We start from the raw sequence: 25,147 nt of genomic DNA, 5'->3' as shown, positions 1-25,147 counted from the left end.
ATGAAATTTCTGCGCACGCAGCCCAAACGAGCAGCAACGTCTCAAGTACCGATCGGGTGGGGGTAGCGCGGTCAATTTAAACACCTCTTGAGAGAGAGAGAGCGATGAAGCGTTGTGATTGGAGCTCCCTCGAGCCAGTGGTACCAGCTCCTGGTGAAAAATAAAAAAAACTACCGACGATGTTGCCACTTTTTCGCATGGATTAATATTTTTTCATTTATTAAAAAAAAAAACAATCTGAAAACCATTTAATGCGTGGAACAGATACAAATAAATTTGATTAGCTCCAAAAATAATTTCTAACCGGGGATACTCCCTAACATTGCCTGAGTCGTGAATCCAAATGGGAAAAATTTTTTTGTTCAGCGATTGGTTTTCTGCAGGAAAACAATAGAAACCCCTCTGCCTCACCTCCTGCATTTCCTCCTCGCCCGATTATCCTTAAAAAAACACCTCAATGTTTTCAACTTTTCTAGAACTTCCGAGGAATCAAGAAAATTTGAGGGTTTTCCAAAGAAATTGAGAAAATTCTCGGTTGTTCTTGAAAAGTCGAAAATATTGAGGTGGTTTTTTTAAGTACAGGAATTCTCAAAAATCCCGCTACTCAATTTTCTCTTATTCTGCGCGGCGAAGCCGGGCCACACAGCTAGTCAATCAGAATTTGAAATTAAATTGCTCAATTGGAATAAAAAATATTTTTTTAGAAAACCCGATAATTCGTTCAAATTTTCTAGAAAATCCTAAAATTTTCTGGAATTTTCTGTAAAAACAAAAGATATTCTCGAACTTTCTATAAAGCCCGAGAATATCCTCAAACTTTGTAAAAATGTCAAAAATATTCTCGCAAACTCCAGAACAATCTAGAATTTTCCAGAAAATTCTAGAATTTTTCCGAATGCTCTAGAAGTTTCCTTGGTCCATACTAAACTACGCACTGAAGCGCAACTTATAGCCTAAAGCCGATTGGGGACCCTAAACTATGTCATAGTCTAAATACCATTGAAATGCATTCAGTCGTTTTTGCGTGAACCGCGGCAAAAGAATGGACAACAGATTCATTACATTTAAGAAGAAGATGAAAGAGGCCATTCATCATGTATCTTAAGCATACTACAACGTTATGTAGAAATGAGAATGTGATTGATGCTGCCATTAATAAAATGTCAATCGAAGAATTACCACGATTTACTGAACTCATGTTTAGAATTTTTACTTTATTCAAATGTTTTTACTTGCACATTGTGATTTTTTTCCCCAGATCGGAGGATGCGTGGTCGCCTGTCTAGCTGTATGGGCAATGATTGACAAGATCCCCTATATCAGCGATATAGTTGGAAATAATTTATTAACCGGTGCTGTCTACGTTCTTCTTGCCGGTGGTATAGTGGTAGCACTCGTCGCCTTCTTCGGCTGCATAGGCGCATCGAGGGAAGTGAAGTGCATGCTTCTCACGGTAAGCCCTCTGTCCATTTACCAATAAGAAAAACACCCCGCACATGGTAAAATTGTTGCAAAAACACCTGTCATATTCTAGCCGTAAATTCTCCAATAACAATTTTGTTTTTATTCAAAATACACACATCAACACACTTGAGTGAAATTGTTTATACAGTGGAATTCATGAGATATATATGTACTTGTCGTGTTATTTACAGAGAGGGAAGGAGGTGGAGAGAAAAAGCTTGAGGAAATTTTCTCGGGTGCATTGTGCACCCTCGGCGGGTTCATTTTGTAAACGCAAATAATATTAATGAGATTAATTGCTTGTGACAATGTCATGAGAGAAAACCGTATGATAAATATATTGTGAAACAATTATACAATTGTTTTATTTGTACAAGCTATACTACATGTTTTGGATTTTTTTATTGCAGAATAGCTACAGTTTTTTTGGTATTTAATCTCCGGTACTAATTCAATATTTAACTCTAGAGTGGGTTAAAGTTTTTTAGTCGAGTTACCGTTTCCTGGCTGTAGTGTTCATTTTGGGTTTAATATAATAACGAGTTTGATGACTTTACAAAAATAAATTATGTCACTAATTTTTTTATTTGGTCGCAGTATTTCATCATAGTACTCATACTATTTGTGACGATATTCATTGGAGGAGTCCTCGCCTATGTGTTTCGGGGAAAGTTACATGGAAAGGTCGAGATGGAAATGAAAAATTCGATGGCGTTGTATGATAGTAAACCGTACATGCATGAAGCTTGGGATACTACTCAGAGATCGGTAAGTGAATTATTCTAATTTTCATGCAGAGTATTTCGTAAAAATCTCTGAAACTATAAGGAACTTGCATGAATTTTCTTCAATTTTCTAATCTCAAGTTTGGGACCTGAATAATTCATTTTTCATTCAATAAACGTTTAAAATATTGCACATTAATTAAGAATTAGTCGTTAAATTTGAAGATTTCAAATACTTTGAAATCGCTAATGACACCACACAGACGGTCGAGCCTTGGACCAATCACAGAATGGCTCGAGCCGACCTAACCCAATCTTGAGGTGCGCCTCGGCCAATGGAGAACGACAACTCCCCACTCTCTTCTTTTTCAACCAATGAAGCGTTACCTGACCGTCTTCGTAAAGTTATGACCGAAAAATTGGCCTCGAAAATGACTAATTTTCAATTAATTATCATAAGATATCTAGGCAATATTTCTCCATAATTTTCGCCGTTTAGCTATCCATACATTACGAGGAATGTATGAGTAGGGGAATTAGAAAAAATTGAGCTTCATACAAGTTTCCTATTGTACTGTCTTTGTAGACATCTGCATGTCAGTATTCAGATAATTTTCTGAACAAAAAATGATCTGTAAGATGGATCGAGGAAACATTTATAGTCACTAAATTAGCGGATACAAAGAATAATGTCAAAAGATATTCCAAACATTATTCATAATCCATATAATTATCTGGAGTCAATGTCTTTTGATTATTCTTTTGATCGTGATTCACCATTGAGCTAATTTAAATTTCTAAATGATTTAGGAGATGAGTTTAAGACGAGGCTTCACCGAATCACATGGATTATTTAGCTAATATTTCTATAATTAGTGTGTTTTGCAAAAAAAATACAAGAGAAATATTTTATGATCCATGAAATTCTTTACAAAACAAATATCTTGAAGAATAATGAATCTCCTCCCTTTGAAGATATTCGCTAAATATTTTCCGACTAGTTTCTGAACTCATTCTTTCCCATTCTGTTTTCTGTTGTGAAAGAGTTAATAAATGTTTTCTATTAAATAATCAATAATCTCCTCTTAGATACTTTGATAAAAAGCATTTCGAGTGTTGGACATTTGATAAATTATAATGAAGTCGGGAGAGGATTTTTATTTAAAATTCATTGAATATTTCATTTTCTAGCTCCGCTGCTGTGGAACCAAGAGCTTCAGGGACTGGGGAGGTGTCGGTCTTCCTCTCCCACGCTCCTGCTGTCGGGAAGTGAGACCGGGAGAGGTATGTCATGAATTAATAAATCAATCCCTTAATCCAAGGCTTTTAGTTCTGTTAAAAATTCCCGTTTTAAGCGCTGTATCATTGCACACCCCCCCTGGTATTAAATCTACTAGATCTGTGCGCGCGCTTTCGCGCGCGCTCATCTTTTTGTTGTGGAAATGAAGAAATCGAATTTATTAAACTTCATATACTCATAGATGTTTTATAAATATTGATAATAACTTAAAGAGAATTAAGAGAATGAAGAGAATGAAGAGTGAAGCATCAATGAATAATTTTTAATCTTCGATTAATTCTTTTTTTTTTTACTTTTTAAAATCATGTGATTAAAATCTGTAATTATTGAAAAATCAGGGGAGGGTTATGAATAAATTTCCTAGAGAACTGAAAAAATTTCTTGAATTCTTCGGAAAATTTCAGTTTTCCAGATAACCGTAGATCACAGATTTTTCTCGAATTATTTGGGAAACCGAGGAATTTTCGTGAATTTTGTAGAATTTAGAATTTACGTATGAAAATCTGAAAAGCAAGAATTGATCATTTTAGCGTGTGATAAATATGAAAAAATTAAAATTTGGGAAGTGAAGAATAATTTGTGAGTGAAAAAAATTTAGAAATACTGCTTTTTTTTCTCACGATCAACAATTAGGCAATTTAGATATGTTTTGATATAAAGATCAATTTTACACATGAAAAAATGAAAAATATGACGCAGAAAAAATTGTTGGCATTTGAAGAATTTGAAAATACCGAGGTTTTTTTTCAGCGACTACTTCACGTGACTCATTGACCAATAAGAATTGACGATTAGCGGTCAGGCAGTTTCGAGATATTTCGATATAAAACAACTTCACGTTTCTTTCATCTTTAGTAAATAGGATGATGAGCTTGAACGTCGATAATGTCATGCGCTGATGCAGAGCACAGTCGATTCACTAGCTTTCATGATTATCACAGAATGATAAAAAAATCTTCGATAAATTAACCGAAAAATATATATTTTTTTTTAGTATTTCCACTGCAATGCAACGCCAGAAACTCCAAATCAATCAAATACTTATTTGAATGGGTGTCTAACCACTGTCGAGAAGAATCTGGAGATGCATACGAAGATCATCGGAGCTGCAGGAATCGCAGTTGCCATTTTGATGGTAAAATCGAAGCATTTAATATTTTTCAACAGAATTCAAAATTCAACAATATATCGATTGACAGGAAATATTTAATTTTTGATAATTAATTATTATGCAATGATCGATATTTGAAGAGTTTATGATTGAGAAATTATCTATTGAGGTTTTCAACTTCCCCGATAGCCAAGTTCAGTTATGATCATGACACAATNGGAATTTTCGTGAATTTTGTAGAATTTAGAATTTACGTATGAAAATCTGAAAAGCAAGAATTGATCATTTTAGCGTGTGATAAATATGAAAAAATTAAAATTTGGGAAGTGAAGAATAATTTGTGAGTGAAAAAAATTTAGAAATACTGTTTTTTTTTCTCACGATCAACAATTAGGCAATTTAGATATGTTTTGATATAAAGATCAATTTTACACATGAAAAAATGAAAAATATGACGCAGAAAAAATTGTTGGCATTTGAAGAATTTGAAAATACCGAGGTTTTTTTTCAGCGACTACTTCACGTGACTCATTGACCAATAAGAATTGACGATTAGCGGTCAGGCAGTTTCGAGATATTTCGATNAAAAAAATTTAGAAATACTGCTTTTTTTTCTCACGATCAACAATTAGGCAATTTAGATATGTTTTGATATAAAGATCAATTTTACACATGAAAAAATGAAAAATATGACGCAGAAAAAATTGTTGGCATTTGAAGAATTTGAAAATACCGAGGTTTTTTTTCAGCGACTACTTCACGTGACTCATTGACCAATAAGAATTGACGATTAGCGGTCAGGCAGTTTCGAGATATTTCGATATAAAACAACTTCACGTTTCTTTCATCTTTAGTAAATAGGATGATGAGCTTGAACGTCGATAATGTCATGCGCTGATGCAGAGCACAGTCGATTCACTAGCTTTCATGATTATCACAGAATGATAAAAAAATCTTCGATAAATTAACCGAAAAATATATATTTTTTTTTAGTATTTCCACTGCAATGCAACGCCAGAAACTCCAAATCAATCAAATACTTATTTGAATGGGTGTCTAACCACTGTCGAGAAGAATCTGGAGATGCATACGAAGATCATCGGAGCTGCAGGAATCGCAGTTGCCATTTTGATGGTAAAATCGAAGCATTTAATATTTTTCAACAGAATTCAAAATTCAACAATATATCGATTGACAGGAAATATTTAATTTTTGATAATTAATTATTATGCAATGATCGATATTTGAAGAGTTTATGATTGAGAAATTATCTATTGAGGTTTTCAACTTCCCCGATAGCCAAGTTCAGTTATGATCATGACACAATAGTGATGCTCACGTAGCAGTACAATAACGGTACGCGTGCTGTGATACGCAGTTCAGTGATAGTATTGTTACCGTGCTATCACCAGTTAACGGTCGGGATAATGAACGACCTACAATATCGACTCAACATACACGGTAGCATTAGTATCGCTGCATGCAGTGACCGCATTATTGAAACAGCACAGCTAAGAGCACGAAATACTGTACGCCGTACTCTACCTTGTTTTACTGTGAGATTGGCTGCAAAGTCGGCTATCAGAGTATCTCTCTGTATAATAAAAATCCAAATCGACTTCTGGTGATAAAAATTTGGTTCTGAAAATCAAGACTCTAAAATTAAGGTCAAAATAAGGGTCATGAGGGTCAAAATAAGAGCCACAAGGATCAGCATCAGGCTCATGAGGGTCAAAATGAGGGTCACGAGGGTCAAATTAAGGTCATGAGAGTCAAAATAAAGGCCACGAGGGTCAGAATAAAGGTCATGAGGGTCAAAATAACGGTTGCGAGGGTCAGATTAAGGGTCACAAGGGTCAAAATAAAGGTCGCGAGGGTCACATTAATTCACAAGGGTCACATTAAGGTTCGTGAGGGTCAGAATAAGGATCATGGGGGTCATATGGGGGTCGCCGAGCGGAGCGAGCAGGGGGCGTAGCCCCCTAGTTGAAATTAAAACATTGAAATAAAGCCATGCAAGTTCCTTATTCAGGGTTTCCGTCAGCCTTCGACGAATGCAATACAGGGGTTTGGGGGATGGGTAGGGAACAAATCGGAAAAACACAAAAAGTTATTCAAAAGAGAAAAATAAGTAAATAACTTTCTCCCTTCGGATCGGGAAGTGGAACGCCTCGTTCAATAGGAAGCCTATCCAAATAACCTGTACTGTTTCCAATGGGTCACTGTATAGTTTTGGAAATTTTTAATTCTCAAATCTGTCATTTAAATGAGCCAATTTCCCACAAGAATTTAACATTGATCAGAGGTACAAACGGGTCGAATGGGGGTTGTACGTTTAATGCTTTTTATGCTTCAATGCTTTAAGGATGTTCTGACCCCTTTCAGCCAATTTTCACGTTTTTTATAGATTTCTGATAAACTATCGATCGGATTGAAGTGAAAAAATATACCGGTTATACGGTTTATTATTATTTAATAATTCACGAAGTTTCATCACTGTGCAACCATTTTACTGCATTTTTCCCAAACTTTTGTAAATATTTCGAATAGTTTCGAAAAAACCCAGAAAAATAGTTGCACAGTAATGGAACTTTGTGAGTAATTGAATAATGATGAGACGCAAAAACGATATATTTTTTCGCGTCAATCCGATCGATAGTTTGCCTGAAATCTACAAAAAACGTGAAAATTAACTCAAAGGGGCCAAAACATCTTTAATATGGGTGAGCGCCGCCTTCGGCCATTCTGGCGTTTTGAGAAAATGGCCCATCAAGATTGTAAAAATCCATTAAGATACTTCCCAAGTCTCTTGTATATAATGAAAAATTTACAATGTGTTAGGAGACTCAAAATTCGGGTCATATGTTGTTTAACACATTCAAAAACGATTTTCAAAATTTCGATCATTTCGTCTGAGCCATGTTCGAGATATGCATCGTCAAAAATTGAAAAAACACAAAAACTCAATATGTTTGACAATGCATATCTTAAAAATTATGTGAATGAAATAATTGAAATTTTGGACATAGTTTTACCATTTTTGAATGCCTGAAGAAGTACCTTAACGATGCGCACCATTCAAATTACTTTATGCTTAAATTACCAATGTAAATTGTTGGAACTTTCCGGATTTTTGTTTTCTTCTATGGAATCGATTTCAGATAAAATCCTGAATCGACAAATTACTTTTGATTGGGGGAAAAAAAAATTTTTAGGATAGAAAATATTGATTGCTTTTAAATTATTAATAAAGGTCGTATTCTTAAACATTTGCAATTTCAAATTTGTGAAAATGAATTATCCCCAAAAAGTTGATTTTTTCCTTTTAAAATCTGTAAGCTGTATAGTACATTCACGTATTAGTTGGGAAATTTCATTCTTAATTAATGTCAGACCTTGCCTTTTGAAATTCAATCAGTTACAAATAAAAAATCTGACATTTTCTTTCAAAATGGCTTGTTTATCATTTTTCTACTTAATCAATCCAATAAGAACGAATGATTAATTTTCAATTTCTTTACAGTTATTCGGCATGATATTCTCCTGCGCACTTTTCCGGAAGATCGAATGACGGAGAGAGTTCTACGTACTTTAAGGAACGTGCGAGAATTTCCTTGAAGCGTTAATACATCAAAATGTCACGTGAGAAAAAAATATGAAACCGTTTTGCACTATTTAACGTCATTGAAATCCCCATTATAATCATCCATAACGTATAATTGAGGAATTATAACTGATTGCATATGTTAATAAGAATCTCTCTAGTGTGTACCATCAAATTATTTTATGTATTCAATATTACGATAAGTTGCCTACTCAAGATGTAGAAAAAATGATATTATTTTTTGTATGAGGAAATACTACATTTTTCGATCATAATCACTAGGTTTTTTTCATGGTAACTGTGTGCATTGAAATATACGTTATTAAATTTTTTAAGTGTCTCAGTGCAAGTAATTAAATCCGATTGAATTTCTTCGTTGTGGATGGGAACGCAATTTTCGCTGGAGTTTTAAACAACTGAAATGAGAGTCTTTGTTGCAAGAAAAACCTTTTTTCTAGGGTAAAAACGTTTTGCGGCGCTCTATAGAAAGCCCTACGGGTGATTGGCCAGTGCCTGTATTTTCCCTCCAGGGAGTTTTCCTCAGTGTCCAAGTGTGGTAACCGTGTGTGTGCCAGTGCTGCGCCTGTCTGGGGCTGTGGTCCAAAGTCGATATTGCAGTCCGGGGGATGCTTGAGAAACAAAAGATATAAAATATTATGCGCACCTCACCCAGATGAATATTTACCTTTCCCAATATCGGAAAAACTTTGCACACTGTAATTTTAGTAATTGTTAATTTTAGGAATCATAAAACTTCATTATTTTTCATTTCGAGAATGGGAGGTAGACAATATTTAGTGAGATTTCTATTCGTTCATGTTTTTAGATTTTATCTGGAATGTTATTTCAATTTTTTTTAAATACTGCATGAGTTACAAATTACAGGTGCGTTAATTGGAAAGAAGGTACAAATCATTTTGATCGTTTTAATTTTAGAATCTGTGTTCTTTCAAAAGTTAGGATTTTAGTAAAGGTTTTGCCCTTTTCTTTTTTTACATTAGTAACAGAATCATCCCTGATTTTTCATTGTATACTGCTTAATAATAAAAAAAATTCTCTCTCCTACTCCATTCTCAACAAATTTTTTCAAGACCTCTCAAAACTTTTATAATATTTCTTCTAAATTATTCGAGAATAATCATCAGAACAACATTGTATTTGTTTTGCAGAAGGTCCCTTTTCTTACATATAGTAAATCTGTTGTCTTTTTTGGTTCACGATGCAAGTAAAAATGACTGAATGAATTTCAGTGAGATTTTCACTGTTAATTAGCTTAGGGTCCACATTTTACCATGGCCTGTAAATTATTACGCTAAATTCAAATATAAATGTATATAATATAATATAAATGTATATAATATAATATAAATGTATATAAATTGAACTTCCTGAAAATTTTCAGAATGCTCTTCAAAAAATATTGAAACAAAAAAAATTGCACTGTATTATATACTCCAGTATGCAATGTAGGAACGTTCAGAACTATCGACAAAATTCTAGATCCTTCCGGAAAAATCGCATCTTTTCTGCAAAGGAATATATAAGGTTTTCCAGAAATTTGAAAGAAAAAATAAAACGAATCGATCAGTAAGAAATTATATGGTTGAATGGAAATTTTAAAAAAGAGAAAAAATTCCCTTTAGTACGGGAAAAATTTTAATAAGAGAAAAATCCCGGGCATCGCCGTGCGGGGGACCTGCTAATTATGAATAAAAATAACGCATTGCAAAAATAAAAGAAATCTTTTTTATTTACCAATTTACGTTCGAGTTTAGTTATTGTTCGTTAAGTCTCCGTTACTCACTTCTTTTCAGAACAAGTTTGTCAACGGAGTGAACAAACAGTAGCAGGGGACTATCTTCAATTTTTTATCCTTAACTCCAAAAAAACACGAACACTTTTCTCCTGTCTTCTTTTTTCTCATTTGAATTCCTCAAGATGTCTTAAAACTTTCATAATATTCTGTCATAAATATTAATGAATAATTCAGAAGAAAATTTATATTTCTATCATTCTGCAGAATTTCCTGTCCGCCCAAATGATTCAGTACTTAACATAATGAGACGAAAACTCCCAATTTACATAGCCCGTCTCAACTCATCTCACTGAATCGAAATGCGGGTATGAAACCAAAGTCCATTTGCTGATCGACTCCCCCATCCCTTGCACTTGACCAGATTTCCGTGAGATGTTGCACCCAACCCCGAGAAGTTGGATTCCCATCGAACACTCCAAAGTATTGATTTCCCGACAGTTGAAATTCTATGATACCTCCCTCCAACTTTCTCAGTGTCTCACATCTGCGACTCTCACCCATTTTCATCATCAAGCCCATGAATTTGTATGAACATTGAACGCCAATTCAATTCCTGCGTTTTAAGCGCCAATGAACTACGAATATTGGAATACCTTGGACAAATATTGGCCCATAATTTCCTAATGTTTTCCTGATAGCATCGATTAACCTGATAAAACCCATTCCCCCTTGTGTTCCCCACCAATTGAATGATTACTATCGGATTAAAAAGTATAGGCCCCTGAACCGAAACTCCTCAAATTGTTCTTGTGTCAAATAATAGCAAAACGTATTCAATTTATCCTTCCTATGATTATTTGATATTTCTACAATATAATTTTGAGGAAATAATGAAGTAACACCGATGTTCAGATACGTTGTATGATCGGGAAATTCCGCACCAGGGGCCGAAACTATTCGAAAATTACTCTTGAAAGTTCAAGTGAAAAAGCTTGAAATTTTTAACAACGACAAAGTATGTTGTGATAACTGGACGAGAGTCCGGCTATCCACGTTTTATGGATGCTACTGGCGACGACTTACGACTTGCGTCGGGCAGCTTCCATTGTAAATTTTGTTTTGGATCCTTACCTTTAAAACCTAAAGTATCCCACCATCGTAGCTATGTTTCTAAGTTCTTCTTCAAGTTTACAATAATTGATTGCAGGAAAATTGAGATGCACCGAAATGACTAAACAAATTGTCCCCTTTTTAAATTATATTTTTTCAATTCCCTTGTACAATTAGCTGTTTTACACGAGCAATGATTAGTATAATATTAGATGAATTTCACAGTGATCAAATCGCGAATATAGTTATAGATTAATGGCTAAATCGCTCCAGCATGAGAATCACTGTTACGTTGAAATTTGTTTTGATTTAATTTATTTCGGAGTTTTAGGAATGAAGATAGACGATTTCAATTTTTGATAATGATAAGATTCGAATATTATTAAATGGGCTCACTCGAACAATTGTTGTCTATTTATTTACCAATTTCTCCGCTGAGTAAGTGTCTCTGTTCAACTTGTAATCCAAATCGTGTCCTATTTTCAAGCCAGTTGTGCCACAGAGGTTGAGAATATCTCTAATGTTTAAAACCTCAACCTTTGAATTTCACAAATCCCACACAATTATATTGAATCACAGTTAATTAGCGTTTTAATATGATCTTGAGTTATGATTGTTCAGATAGCTAATTTTGAAACAGGAATGTTACTGAGTCCTCGCTCACTATGTTTTACTAATTATCCATGAACTATGAAGATGGGCATAGTTGTCCATGGATCACAACACTCACTAGGCTATGGTTCCGCAAATTATTTAGCGCAGTTTACCGGTCCAAAACCTTCGTATTATAGATTTTGAGAGATCTTGAAAGGGATGGATTTAGACGTCGGCTAGATTTTATTGGAGTTATGGCAAGAGTGAAGGAATCAGGAGGGGAAATACTCGTTATGACTCCACGGCCGTCACTGCCTTTGGAGATTTTAGTTGCGACGTACGAGGCACGATTCTCATGCTGGAGGTGCTGATCTTGCACTTCTTGGACACACGTGCAAGTCCATGTGTTTCAAGGATTTGTATTTATTGGATCAAAATTCAGCATTTCAGCTCCTTCCATCCGGTATACGACGCACAAAATTCATTCAGAATGAAGAATGATTCTGAAGGAATTCTTTACATAACAATGTATATTTATGTATTGACGAATCAGTTAATTTCTTGAATATTCAAGTAATTCTCGATTTTCAGGTCCACACGGCACTGAAAAACCTTTAAAATTTTGAAAATTCAGGCAACCACTTTTCTGAATTTTCAATCTATTGAAAATTGAATTTTATGTGATGTTCAATTTTCACGATGAGTTTGAAAATTCAGGCTTTCATTGAAAAATCAATAATTGTTTAACATGAAAAATCCAATTTTCTTAAATTTTCAAGATGAATGAGAAATTTAGTGAACGCTTTCATTTGAAATTTAATTCAACCTTACTACATCGAAAATTCAGATGATGCTGTGACTGAAATTTCAAGAAAATTTTCACAGTGTATACTTTACAGCCCGACAATAGAAGAGAAATAAAATGAAACTGCGTTTCATGTGTACTTCGCAGTTTCGTATTGTCCCGCACTCCTCTACGTAACTCAAATATGAATAAAACAGTAATAGAAAAAATGCTACACGAAGAAGTGTACACTGTTGAAAATTTCTACAAAATTGAAATAGACTTGTACATTATAAGGGAAATTATCCCAAAGATATGAGTGAAAATTACAAACCAAAAAGAATAATCTGGCGACGGAATGGAAATGTAATCCCGAGTCGAGGAATTGGGTCGGTTTTTGGCCTGATTCATCCAGTGATGGTCGGTTAAAGACGTGAAAATTGCATACCGCGGCCCAAAACCGACAATCTCCGTCGGTTTTTGATCTAACATAGTTTTACAACCACTTTGGTCCACCCAGTAAAAATCCGTGGACAAATACCAATAAAAATGCAATTACTTCCATGTTCTTTATGTGCAATGTTAGAAAAAAATGAAATTTCGTGCGATTTAGGGGGAAAAAAATTATGAAATTTGAGGTTTCACTGAAAATTCAGTAAAATTCCAGAATTTTAAGCAGCATAAAGACGAGAATTCCTTCATTTATTTGAATTTCCAATCTAGTACGTATATTCAGTGCCAAATTCCATTGAATTTTCAATGAAATCTGAAATTTCATGATTTTTCCTCATAAATCGAATTCAGTGTCAGCCTTGAAAATTCAAGAATATATTTATCGCAATTTTCTGGTTTTCTATTCATTTTCAGGGAAAAAAGGAACTGAAATTTATAGTTCTCTTTGATTTTTCCACGAAATTCTGAATTTTCAATGACGAAATTCCTTGAAATTTCAGTGATAATTCAATTCGATAAAAATTTCCAAAAAGTATGCTGGAAAATTCAGACAAAAATTTTTAACCGTGCTTCGAAAAATTTTCAATACTTAAACTTAGAAAGATCTTTTCATCCCGGCGTGCGCAAAGTTAACATAAGATAAGAATTTTATACCATCCCGTGGTTTAAGCTTGAGTTCTGCATGGAGTGATATAAAGGCATAAACTTCGTTCTCAATGAATGTGAGTACAACCTCGCCTGCCGCTCGGCCTGTAAGCTTCACATTCGTTGAAAGCGAAATTTGTGCCGTTGTGCTCTAATGTACTATTTTCGAAGATGTTAAAACTATAAAAAGTTCAACAATGGCTGGAAATCTAAACTGCACTGTGTCAGCGCAGAATCCCTAACAATTCTAGTTTCCATCCTGAAGTATACACGATTTTGTCATTTTATCATTTACGAATAAATTGATTTTCCTTCCCAATGGACCGATTTTTCGATTTTCTAATTTTGATTATAAATGGTCTCGAATCTTATGAACCGTTAAGAAATGATGTTTTTAGGATCATGTCTGCGTGTATTATGTACATGTGACATCTTAGGTTTTTGGTGATTAATTTTTAAAAAATACAGTGAAATCTCTAGATAAAAATCTGAAATTTTGACTCATTGTAGCTATGATTGAGCTTAACTGTGGCGCGCTGTTTCTATAAGAACTTGTTCAAAGAAGATGTAAGAACTTATTTAAATTTCGTTTGTCCTCAAAATCTCAAGAACTACGGCACTGATTACAATTTTTCAAAATACTCGTCTCGAAGGCTCTATCTACATCAATCAAAAAAAAAATATATATATATATCCTTCAATACAAAGTTTGAAGATATTGCCGTTTTCCGTTTTTTCGTGAAAAATTTTGTACGTACGACAACTTGAGTAAAAATGAAGATAGCACGTTGAAATTTGGTATGATCCTAGCTCTTACTATCGTAAAGGTTGGTATTTTGGATAGGTTTCACCAGCCTAGCAGTTTCGGAGATATTAAACCTTTTGTATAAATTTATTTCATTAAAAGGTTAAATATTTTCATGTAGACACCATGTAGCATGTGGTTACGGTCGTATGCCTGTCACAAGGATAGGGAATTACTACGAATCCATTCGGAAGCTCGTTCGGAAGCTTACTACCAATGGAATTGGTAGAAATAAAAAAAAGAAAGAGACTAATCACGCAAAAAGTAACGGTCACACGCCTTCTGTTGGATAGGCTCGAACCTCTGCTTATTTATTTATAAACAAATTGTTTTTCATCTATCATTTTCGGTCAAAAATAGGCCAAACGAACAATTGAACAAAACTACATACCGATCAACGCAGAAATCCGAGTCGAAAAATTTGGTCCCAGGTCAACTCGGTGATTTGGTCAGTTTTTGGATTGGTCGGTCATTTATTGATAAATGAACAAATTATTCATTTGTAACTATGATGAAAAGTATAAATGAGAATAGAAAGTGGAATTGTTTCTATCGATGTTTTTCAATCAAACACTTATTGTTATTTCTATTAAAGACTATTACTATTTTAAAAACTGCGCCGAAAATCCTCCGAATTATCAATAAAAATCGGAAAAATAAAAGTGAATTCCGAGATAGAACTTCTCAGAAAAATGCCCCTAGCTTTTTCTCTTGGATTATTCCATATGTGAGGTGATTCACAAATTGATGAGATATGATGTCCAATACTTCTTCCGCTGGATACAAAAAAACAGCTGAAAAACGCAAACCCGAGAATTCACATGCAGTCGAGTGCGCTGCTCACTTTGCAGGAGGAAAACAGCGAAAAAAAGATCTCGGTTGAGCAGGTTGGAAGAAACGTCTCTCCACTCAGAAAGTGGAGCATTCTGTAATGGTGAAGCACATAGGGAAGTTCCGGCCTGCGAGAGATAGGAATACGAGAAATGGAGTCGTCTACTCACATATATAATAACTACAATGATGAAGAAAATGTGGTTAAATACTCTAGCATCTAGAGAAACATAATGTGCAGTGGATAAAAATAGAAAGGAAATGAATGGAAAATAGTGAATGAATGGATATGGATAAAATTGAAAGGAATGGTATGATTTTCTTTTTGGGGCACACATGCATACTTATAATTTGTTTCCTATTGTATTCTTTTATTTTGATTTTCCTTTTTTCTTTCTCACGAGGGGAGGGATAATTTTTCAGTAAAATTGAAGACATGAGTGCCAAATATTCTCAAGATATCTGGGGAATAATGAGATTTAGAAGATTTCATTAAAAGACATTTCATTTTTAATTCTTGAATTTTTATCGGAAAGAAAACTTTTTATACGCTGTTAGAAAATTACTCCTGAAATTTCGAGTAAAAAAACTTGAAATTTTTGACAATAACAAAGTTACATGAAATTTCTGTGTATTTCTGTAGATTCTTCATTGACGAATCAGTTAATTTCTTGAATATTCAAGTAAATATCGGTTTTCAGGTCCATTCGGCACTGAAAAACCTTGAAAATTTTGAAAATTCAGACAACTTTTCTGAATTCTCAATCTATTGAAAATTGAATTGTATGTGATGTTCAATTTCCACGATGAGTGTGAATATTCAAGCTTTCGTTGAAAACTCAACGATTGTTTAACATGAAAAATCTAATTTTCTTGAATTTTTAAGATGAATGAGAAATTTAGGGAACGCTTTCAATTGAAGTGGAATTCAACCTCACAACATCAAAAATTCAGATGACGCTGTGCCCGGTGGCTTGGCGCAGTGGGTAAGTTCGTTGCCTCACATGCGAAAGGTTCGAGTTCAAATCCCGGCTGCGTAGAATGGTGCGATCTAACCATTTAAAGTTTTTATCATCATCGCAGTATACCCTAACCGGGTCGAAGCGATATAAAATAACGATAAAAAAAAAGATGACGCTGTGACTGAAATTTCAAGAAATTTCTAACAGTGTATATTTATGTGAATGTCCGTATTCCAAATATATCTACAAACAACAGGTATAAAAAGGATGTCAATTTATCCCGCTTCACAACTTCATGATTGAGTTGCCGCACCAATGGGTAATTTCACCTTGGATGTCGAGGAAAAATGATTGAAGCCATAGTGAAGTTGTGAAAGGTGAGTCCGATTTTTAAAAATTGTTTATTTCATATCCGGTTATGACAAAAAAGATTTTCGAAAAAATCAACGAAATCAGTGTTAACATCCTGCGCTCGGAAGATTGATTAACTACATCTTGACATCGAAATTCAAAAGATCCTTCAATGGAAAAGATTTTCAATTTGTTGAAAAAACAATGAAAATTTGAAATTTAATTCTACTGCATAAAGATGAATAACTGGATCAAAGAAACGAAAATATAAGTGGACATAATATCGGATTTTCGAAACATTTCTCCACTGGAGAAAATTACATGATTTGAAATGAACTCGAAACAGAGTTGCAAAAGATGAATCATTAACCCTAGTCTGGTCACCAAACTCGACCCTGCGACTTGGTCACCGCCGCGGGGATTCCCCGCCGTGTTATTTAGGCTCCAGCGTTGCCACTCTACACTGCCCGGGCGCGTTGAACGAGTTTCCGGCAACATCGCGTCATGGGCAATTTCATTTAACATGGAAAAAAATAATTCATCTGTCCAAAATAATGTTTCTTTAGGAATTTTGGGAAATATGTTGGTCTAAAAATTGCTATGATTTTTTAGAGACTTCAATTGACAAAGTCATTTTTGTTACGTGGATACGTCTATGGTTTCAATATGGGGGTCATTTTGGGAAACAGTCTTTATGCGCAGCACCATCTATCGAAATTCTAGAAAATTCTAGACATTTCGAGGCAATTCGAGAGGTTTCTTGAAATTTCGAAAAAATTCACGGATTTTCTAGAAATTTCGAGGAAATTCCGGGAGTTTCTAGAAAATTCGCGAAAATTCAAGGAGTTTCTAGGAAATTCGGGAAAGAAAGAAATACCATGGTATCCACGTACAATTACAGCTGTATCAAAGATACAGCCGCCTGCAATTTTTAATTTTTCCGGTTAGTCCGTCTATTATAATTAAAGAAAATTGACGCGCGGCGGGGTTTGCCTCATAGGGTGACCAATCTAGGATTAAAAAATTGTTTATTTCATTTAGTTATTACAAAAAAGATTTTCAAAAAAATGAACGAAATCGGCGTTAACGTACTGCGCTCGGAAGATCGATTAACAGCATCTTGATATCAAAATTGAAAAGATCCTTCAATTGAAAGGGGTTTCAATTTGTTGAAAAAACAGTGAAAATTTGAAATTTAATTCTACTGCATAAAGATGAATGACTAGATCAAAGGAACAAAAATATAAGTAGACATAATATTGTATTCTCGAAACATTTCTCCACTGAAAAAAATTACATGATGTAAAGTGAAGTCCAGAGTTGCAAAAGATGAATCATTAAACAAATCCTCATACGTCTCAATGCGATCCTCAATTGTACTATACCACCGTCATCTTCAAAAAATCATATCTCAATCGAAAGTCACATCTCCATTACCTTTAGAAAGAACTTCATCTTCTCGAATTATGATCATAAATCATAAACGTCCTCGTCAATTCCATCTCAACCCGATTTCAAAGTAACAACCATCAAAAATGATATACGACCACCGATGAAATTTCATAAAATTTCCATTAGTACAATGGACAACAAAAAGATGTTATTTCAAGGTAAAATGAGAAAGGACATGAAACTCAATAACGGAAGGATCACTCACCCAGCGAATCAGGAATAGGGCGTGGATCGTTGATGAGTCAACCTTGAGTGAGGGTCTGCTTCACCCTCGCGTCGTAAATTCAAGCGCTACACTCGCATCAGTAAGGTTAAAGTATAGCTCTACCCTTTTGGGGTTATATTTCAATTCAAAGATTTTTAAAAACTACAACAAATCGCCTAAGAACTCGGTGTGATTCGGAATCGTAATTTTTTTCCTCATTTAATTGTCGTTCAAGTTTTCCTAAAAGGAAATGTTGAAAATCCATTATTTAACACAGGGTCTTATGTGAAAAACGCTGAATTTACCACAACTCCGGTTAAAACAAAGCTTAAAATCTAATTTTTTTTCCTAAAAACGAGAAAAAATAATAAAAAATATTGGCACCTGTTGGATAACGATTTATCGTTTAGTTTTTTTTATTATTAATAATACTGGCAACAGGAATAGACATGACAACAGTGACCATGTGATGGCGCCCGCTCCGCTCGTCTCCAACTTCCCATATGATCGTACGGTGTTGCCACAGTTATTTGCAAGCTAGTCAATTGAAAAACTGCTTATGTGCACTTTATTTTTAAAAAAATGATATAAGATAATACTTATGCTCATGACCTCTATGATTTATTTTAATAATTTAGAGCTAGAAATACTGATTTTTAGAATGTATTTTTCGTGAAATAGACTCAATGACTTCAGCCGTAGGGGTAGAGCTACTTTAATGCCAAAAAATACTCATTCCCATAACATCCGTGAAAACACGAAGAGAAAAAAAACCGAGGAGGAAGTACCGAAGACTGAAAAAAATGAGCAAACAATGGCCTCTCGTGGAGAGTGGAGTGGCTCCAAAGCTCAACTCTGTAGCAGTTTACCTGAAGCACACACGACTTTCCAATAATTCATTCTTCACTCCCAAAGCATTGTATCGATGTACCGTTCGCGAAATGAACGATCAGTACGGGCCATTATTGCAGTTCCGGTCTGTGGAGTCTGAAGAGTGACGAGAGGACGGCAGAAGGTGGAAGGGGAGGGGGAGGGTAGAAAGGCACAGGTGAAACACCAACAGAACAGCGGGCGAAAGGGCGAGACACTGCTAGATCTAGTGTACAGAGCCTCTGGGTCTTTCTAGTATAGTGAGCCAGAGAGATATTCCGTGTTTCGAGGAACTTTCAGCTATTTCAGAATTTATCGGTGTTTAAGAGTAGTTCACTGAGGGGCTATTATTTAAGGTAATTCACATATCAGATGCAATTAAAGTTACAATTAAATATGGATATTGTTTGCCTTACGAGAATGTAGACGGAAACTGCAATTCGTAATAAACGTACGTGAGATTAATTGTTATTCTATTAGTGTTCTTCGCTTCCCAATGGAAGGCTTGTTTTTGACCGATTTTTTGATTATCTAATTTTGATTACAAATGGTCTAGAATGTTGAAACGTGCAGAAATTATATTTTTAGGGTCATGTCTGTATGTATGTATCCGACAACTTGGGTTTATGGTGATTAATTTTTCAGTTCAATGTAAATACGGCGAAATTTGTAGATAAAGATCTGAAATTTTGGCTGATTGTAGCTATTATTGAGCCCAACTTCGGCGCGCTGTTTCAGCCCGATCGGTCCAGTTGTTCCTGAGATATAACAACTTGTGTAAATTTCTTTTTTTTTTTTACTATCTCAAAAACTATTGCACCGATTTCAATTTTTTTTTCCAAATACTCATCTCGATGGTCTCTATGCAGGTCAATCAAAATATATAGACTCTTCAATACACAGTTTTGAGATATTGACGTTTTTCCGTTTTTCATGAAAAATCTTGTACGTACGATAACTTGAGAAAAAAAGATGGCAAATTGAAATTTGGTATGGTTCTAGCTCTCATAATACTAAAGGTTGATATTTTGGATGGGCGCAATCGCCCGACCGGTTGCTGAGATATCCAACCTTTTGTGTAAATATATTTCTTCAAATATCTCATGAACTACTTGACGATTCCAATTTTTTTTTAAATACTCGTCTCGGCAGCCACTATATGGATCAATCAAAAAAAAAATATATATATATATATATATATATATATATATATATCCGTACATACAAAGTTTCTGAGATATTCTCGTTTTTACGTTTTTAAAATTTTTTCATTTTTGTAAGCACGATAACTTGAGAAAAGAAAGAGACTAATAACGCAAAAAGTAGCGGTCACATGCCTTCTGTCGCGTAGGCTCAAACCCCTGCTTGTTTCAACTTCTTTTTCACGCAATTTAATTAAAGAGTTTGTTGAGTAAGAATCATTCAATTTTTTTTTATCCTCATTTTACATCGCTTCGACCCGGTTAGGGTATACTGCGATGATGATCAAGACTTTAAAATGGTTAGATCGCACCATTCTACCCGGCTGGGATTTGAATTCGCATGTGAGGCAACGAACTTACCCACTGCGGCAAGCCGCTGGAAAATCGTCTAATTCATAGTGCGGCCAGTACGTAACTATATGGATGGCACTTGGTTACTTTATAATGTAGTTGAATCATTTTATGATCAAAATAATATAATCCTCCAAATAACTCCAACATTGATTGAAATGAAGTCACTATTCGTTGACGCCCACCACTTCCATTCCAATCACCCCATAAACTCCCACCAAACTTCCAATGAAATAAAATCTCATCAAATCCCCTTCCTCATCAGGAGATAAGGGCTCCGATGGGTTTGATATGGCACAAATTGAAATTGAAAGAACAAAAATTATACGACTAATCCCAGAAACAAGAATTATTTTGTGTACCTGAAGAGATCCAGTTTCCAGACGTGCGCCAAGTTGTTTCTCTCTCTTCGATATTCCACATAATTTTTTTATTGATTTCAATTGCATCAATTTCGAAACTATTGGAAGAGCGTCACGCTTGGGGTCTTTTTTATTTGACCACATGTTTTAACATCTGATTTGTTTAAATAAAATCATTCTTGAATCTGATTAAATTATTTTATTGAATAATAAAAAATTGCGTTCTTGGCTAACTTTTTTTTTACAGTAGTTTGTTCAGAAATGGGAAACTCAGAAAAACACTACAACGGAAGCCTAATATAAACTGAGAAAAAAATCGACTGGTTTAATGGGTCGAACCAATGACTTCATTCCCTTTCATCCGTTTATTAGAAAGAAAAATGCAAATTATGGAAGTTTCATTCTGATATCTAAAAAAAACTAAGAAGATGATTCTGCTCAATATCCGATCAATTGGTACTTTCCTCCTCTTGAGAGGGATATTAACCAAAAAGGAATAAGAAGAACATTCGATCAAAATCAAATTACAAGAAGATACATAGATCGCAGAAAAAAATCAAATTCCATCAGTATTCTAGGTAAAATTGTTGAATTTTCAAAGAAAACTCACTTCTTCAATTTTTTTGCAACTTTTATGCGAATAAATAACACGTCGCTGAGGCGATCGTTTTCATAAACTCGTCAGTTCCAAGGTACATAAAGACGTATCGATTGCAAAAAGAAAAAAATGAATAGCTTGATTTATTGAGAATATTTTGTTGGACAAATTTTTGGTCACACACGTACATACGTACACTAGGAGAAAAATCTACATAATATCACAAAAATCATTTCTTGAGCGAAAACCATCGCATACAAATTTGATCAATTTATTGGGAGGTTTCAGACAAAAAATCGGTGCTCTTCGGGCTGAGGAGGAAGTTACTGAATGAAAAGATGATGTCTTATTTCGAAATGAGTTAATATTCCTTCAAAGACAAGAATAGTTTGACAGAAGGGAAAGAAGATATTGCTTCCCTTCGAACTCAATGCGATTGAGCGTAAACGACGGTTAAATATTTTTAATATGTGGAAGTTTTCCTCTGTATAAACTCTATTCATTCAGTATGAAAGTCTCTGATTCATGATTCACCAAAAAACCCGATTTCTTGTGGCAAGAAATTCTCACTTTATCATGAAATGTTCATGTTCAAGTCATGAACACTTCACCAAAATCTGACATTGTTTGACACATTATCCGGAATTCTTATACCCTGAAATTTATCCTCAAGAGATGAGATATTTGATGCAAGAAATTAGTTTTGTGATGTTATGACAATATTTCTCTCAGTGTACGCACACACATACATGACATGTATATATACAGATACATGTCTTCGGAAACGTATCAGGATGCTTCTAGGGGTCATAAAACGTGGAGAAGTCATGAAAATTCAACAAAATAAATAAACAATAAACTTCAATTTTCGGATTCATTGCAATCAATTTCTCCCTTCGGGTGGGGAAGTTGAAAATATTTTATTAAATACAAAAAAACATTATCATCTCCAAACTCCCCCCTACCCGCCTTCCCCCTTCATAAACCGCCCCTTCATAATACTCCATCCACCTCCGAAAGATAAAAACAAGTGGATAATCGCATTTTTTGTATACGGGTACAGTTTACGTTGCTAACACATTAGCAATATGCTTCCGACTGGATTCCCTATTTTTTAAATTTATTACTCTTATTTTTTATTGTTTTGAATAGCGACACCCATATGACCTCATACAGCCCCTATATGAACCTCATATGAACCCATATCACTTCATATAACCCCATATGAACCCATATGACCCTCATATTGCCACATGACCTCCATATGACTCCCGTATAACCCCATGCGATCCTGATATAACCCCCATATGACCCCGTACAACTTTTATATTACCCTATATAACCCATATTCGACCCCCATATGACCTCCATATGACCTAAAGCTTCATACTGCTACTATGCAACTTATTAAATAGTTATGCTGTTTTCATCATCTTTGCACTGCACCGAGAAAGTATCAAAACAATCTTTTGAGCCATGATTTCATTGATATGACTTAATTTTTCCAGTTTATCATGAAAAAAATGAAGAAAAAAAAATCTCACAAATTATATGCTATAGCTCAACAGTGATAGATGCGATCCGCATCATATTCTGATAGAATCAAGAGGCTATCAATACAAATTTTTTAAGCCATGATTCATTTCATTCTGATAACAATTCTTGGACTGAGCGTCGAAAAATCGATTTTTGAAAAAATACCAATATTTCACAAACTCCATGAATATGTAATTCAACTTTAATTGGTGTCGATGAATAGAGCCTATTAACTATATCCATGGAAAAATTCATGAAATTTCATCCAGCTCCTATAAAGAAAATTGCGAAAAAAAATTGAAAAAAATACACACACATACAGACACCATCTAAAAATCGCATATTTAGACTTTTTCGATCATATTTAGTTACCCTGACACAAAAATTTGGAGACTTAGTTTTGAACGGTTACAAAGTCTTCATTCGGTAGCAAAAAATTCAGCTGAATTAGAAGACGTCTTGCCCATTTTTTCCCCCAATACAAAGGGAGAATGCACGTAGAACAGAGGGGCAAAATGACGTTACCCTCCCCACCATCGTAGCAACGCTCGAGCCCACCGCGATCCCCCGAAAGAGTGAAGAGACGGACCAGTAGCAGGAGTATACCACGAACCGGCATCACCGCTAGCGTGTACGAGTGCGCATTGTGCCGAGTCCCCGGTATTCAGTCTTCTCGACGCTTTCAGTCTGCCTGGTTCATAGGTGCACTCGCTCGGACAGTGAATATTTGCAACTCTAAATTGATAAACAAAGAGGGAAAAAAATTGTAGGCCAATTTTTAAAAATTTATAATTGATTCATTAAATTCAATGGAGAATTATTAATTGTGCTGTTGAGTGAAATTAATCAGTTTCGAATTTATGGTGTGACTCAAGTGGGGGTTGAGACACGTTGGTACGTGTGGATCAGTGGACAAGGCCGTATGGAATCACCCCATGGATAATACTATGTCTACTGCGGCTTTTATGCACCGGTGAGTTGTTTGATCAATAATAAATTCATTAAGTTTTATTTTTATATTTAAATGAGTTCACTGGTCTCGTTCTGTCCATGGGGGTATGAGCTAGAAATTAATAGACTTGGCAACTTGAACATTTTCCAATGGATATGATGACCGTTATGGCATGTATGATTAATTAACTCGCCAACGAATTGGTGCAGCTGACGTAGAGGGGTATGTAGAGAGACTATGGCAATTCGAGATCGATAACGGATAAACTGGAGACAGTGGAAGCAATGGGGCGTTTCGATGGGGTTCTGTAGACCATGGGTGTACCACCCCCGCAATGGCGTAGGGAAATAATATTCTGAGGTTTTTTTTCCGAGTCAGGTGTTGGTGATAGCTGGAGCAAGGTTGAGTGAGGAAATCTGGTATTCGATATCGGATATTTGATTTTGAGGCCTCCCAGCGGGGTCTATTGAGCTTCCTGATGTTGGCGACTAACTGTACTGCCCACAAATTATAATTAGATAATAGAGGCTCGCTTGGAACTAATCGCCAGAATTTATGGGCGTATTTTTTTAGGCGAAATTTGAGATTCGGTCGATGACAAATTAACTGTTCATTTATGGGGAATATTCCAGACCTTCATAAATAAGCGGAGAAAACTTTTCTCTTACCTTTTTTTTAGTAAAAAAAGACCTCAGATTGTCCCCGGGAAGATTCACTGAGCGCTTCATTTAATGTTTAATAAGATAGGGAAATTTAATAGTTATTCATTGATAATCATTGTAATCACTTAAATCTGTTTGAAAAATTCGATCGCGATGTTTTTACAATCAGTGATAATTAATTGATCAACCAAAAAATCTTCTAATTTTCTGGAAATTGCCGAGACGAAATTTTTTACATCATCAATTCTCTATCGATGATTAACTCATGATTACTGATAACCAATTTTAGCGTATAATTTCAACGACTAAAAAAGGAATATCGAGATTAACGATGCGACTGTGATATTAGTGAAACCGATGCCGCGCCCACCTCTACAAGTTCCTCGTATCCTTCCGTTACCTTGCCAATATGCACATCTCGTTAAGCTCCAATACCTCAGCCATAAATTCCGGAGTAATTGT

General features: G+C 34.9%; 2 protein-coding genes across 5 annotated transcripts in view; both read left to right on the top strand.

Moving 5' to 3' along the window:
• Nucleotides 1-8,539, top strand: part of LOC107042003 (CD151 antigen) — a 28,452-nt gene extending 19,913 nt beyond the window's left edge. For all 3 annotated transcript variants that reach the window (XM_015262852.1, XM_015262853.1, XM_015262851.1), the window contains exons 3-7: nucleotides 1,259-1,453; nucleotides 2,062-2,232; nucleotides 3,381-3,473; nucleotides 4,484-4,624; nucleotides 8,124-8,539. In XM_015262852.1, coding sequence (XP_015118338.1) covers nucleotides 1,259-1,453; nucleotides 2,062-2,232; nucleotides 3,381-3,473; nucleotides 4,484-4,624; nucleotides 8,124-8,171 — 648 coding nt within the window. In that variant the 3' untranslated portion in view covers nucleotides 8,172-8,539. The remainder of the gene's footprint in view (nucleotides 1-1,258; nucleotides 1,454-2,061; nucleotides 2,233-3,380; nucleotides 3,474-4,483; nucleotides 4,625-8,123) is intronic.
• A 15,144-nt stretch (nucleotides 8,540-23,683) lies between these two features.
• LOC107042016 (zinc finger CCCH domain-containing protein 18) overlaps nucleotides 23,684-25,147 on the top strand; it is a 96,688-nt gene continuing 95,224 nt past the window's right edge. For both annotated transcript variants that reach the window (XM_015262879.2, XM_015262878.1), the window contains exon 1: nucleotides 23,684-24,044. In XM_015262879.2, coding sequence (XP_015118365.1) covers nucleotides 24,007-24,044 — 38 coding nt within the window. In that variant the 5' untranslated portion in view covers nucleotides 23,684-24,006. The remainder of the gene's footprint in view (nucleotides 24,045-25,147) is intronic.

Source organism: Diachasma alloeum, unplaced genomic scaffold (assembly GCF_001412515.2).
Source record: "Diachasma alloeum isolate Michigan unplaced genomic scaffold, Dall2.0 Dall_scaffold_00401, whole genome shotgun sequence".
NCBI lineage: Eukaryota > Metazoa > Arthropoda > Insecta > Hymenoptera > Braconidae > Diachasma > Diachasma alloeum.
The sequence above is the reverse complement of the archived record's forward strand: the minus strand, read 5'-3'. Positions and strand labels throughout refer to the sequence as shown.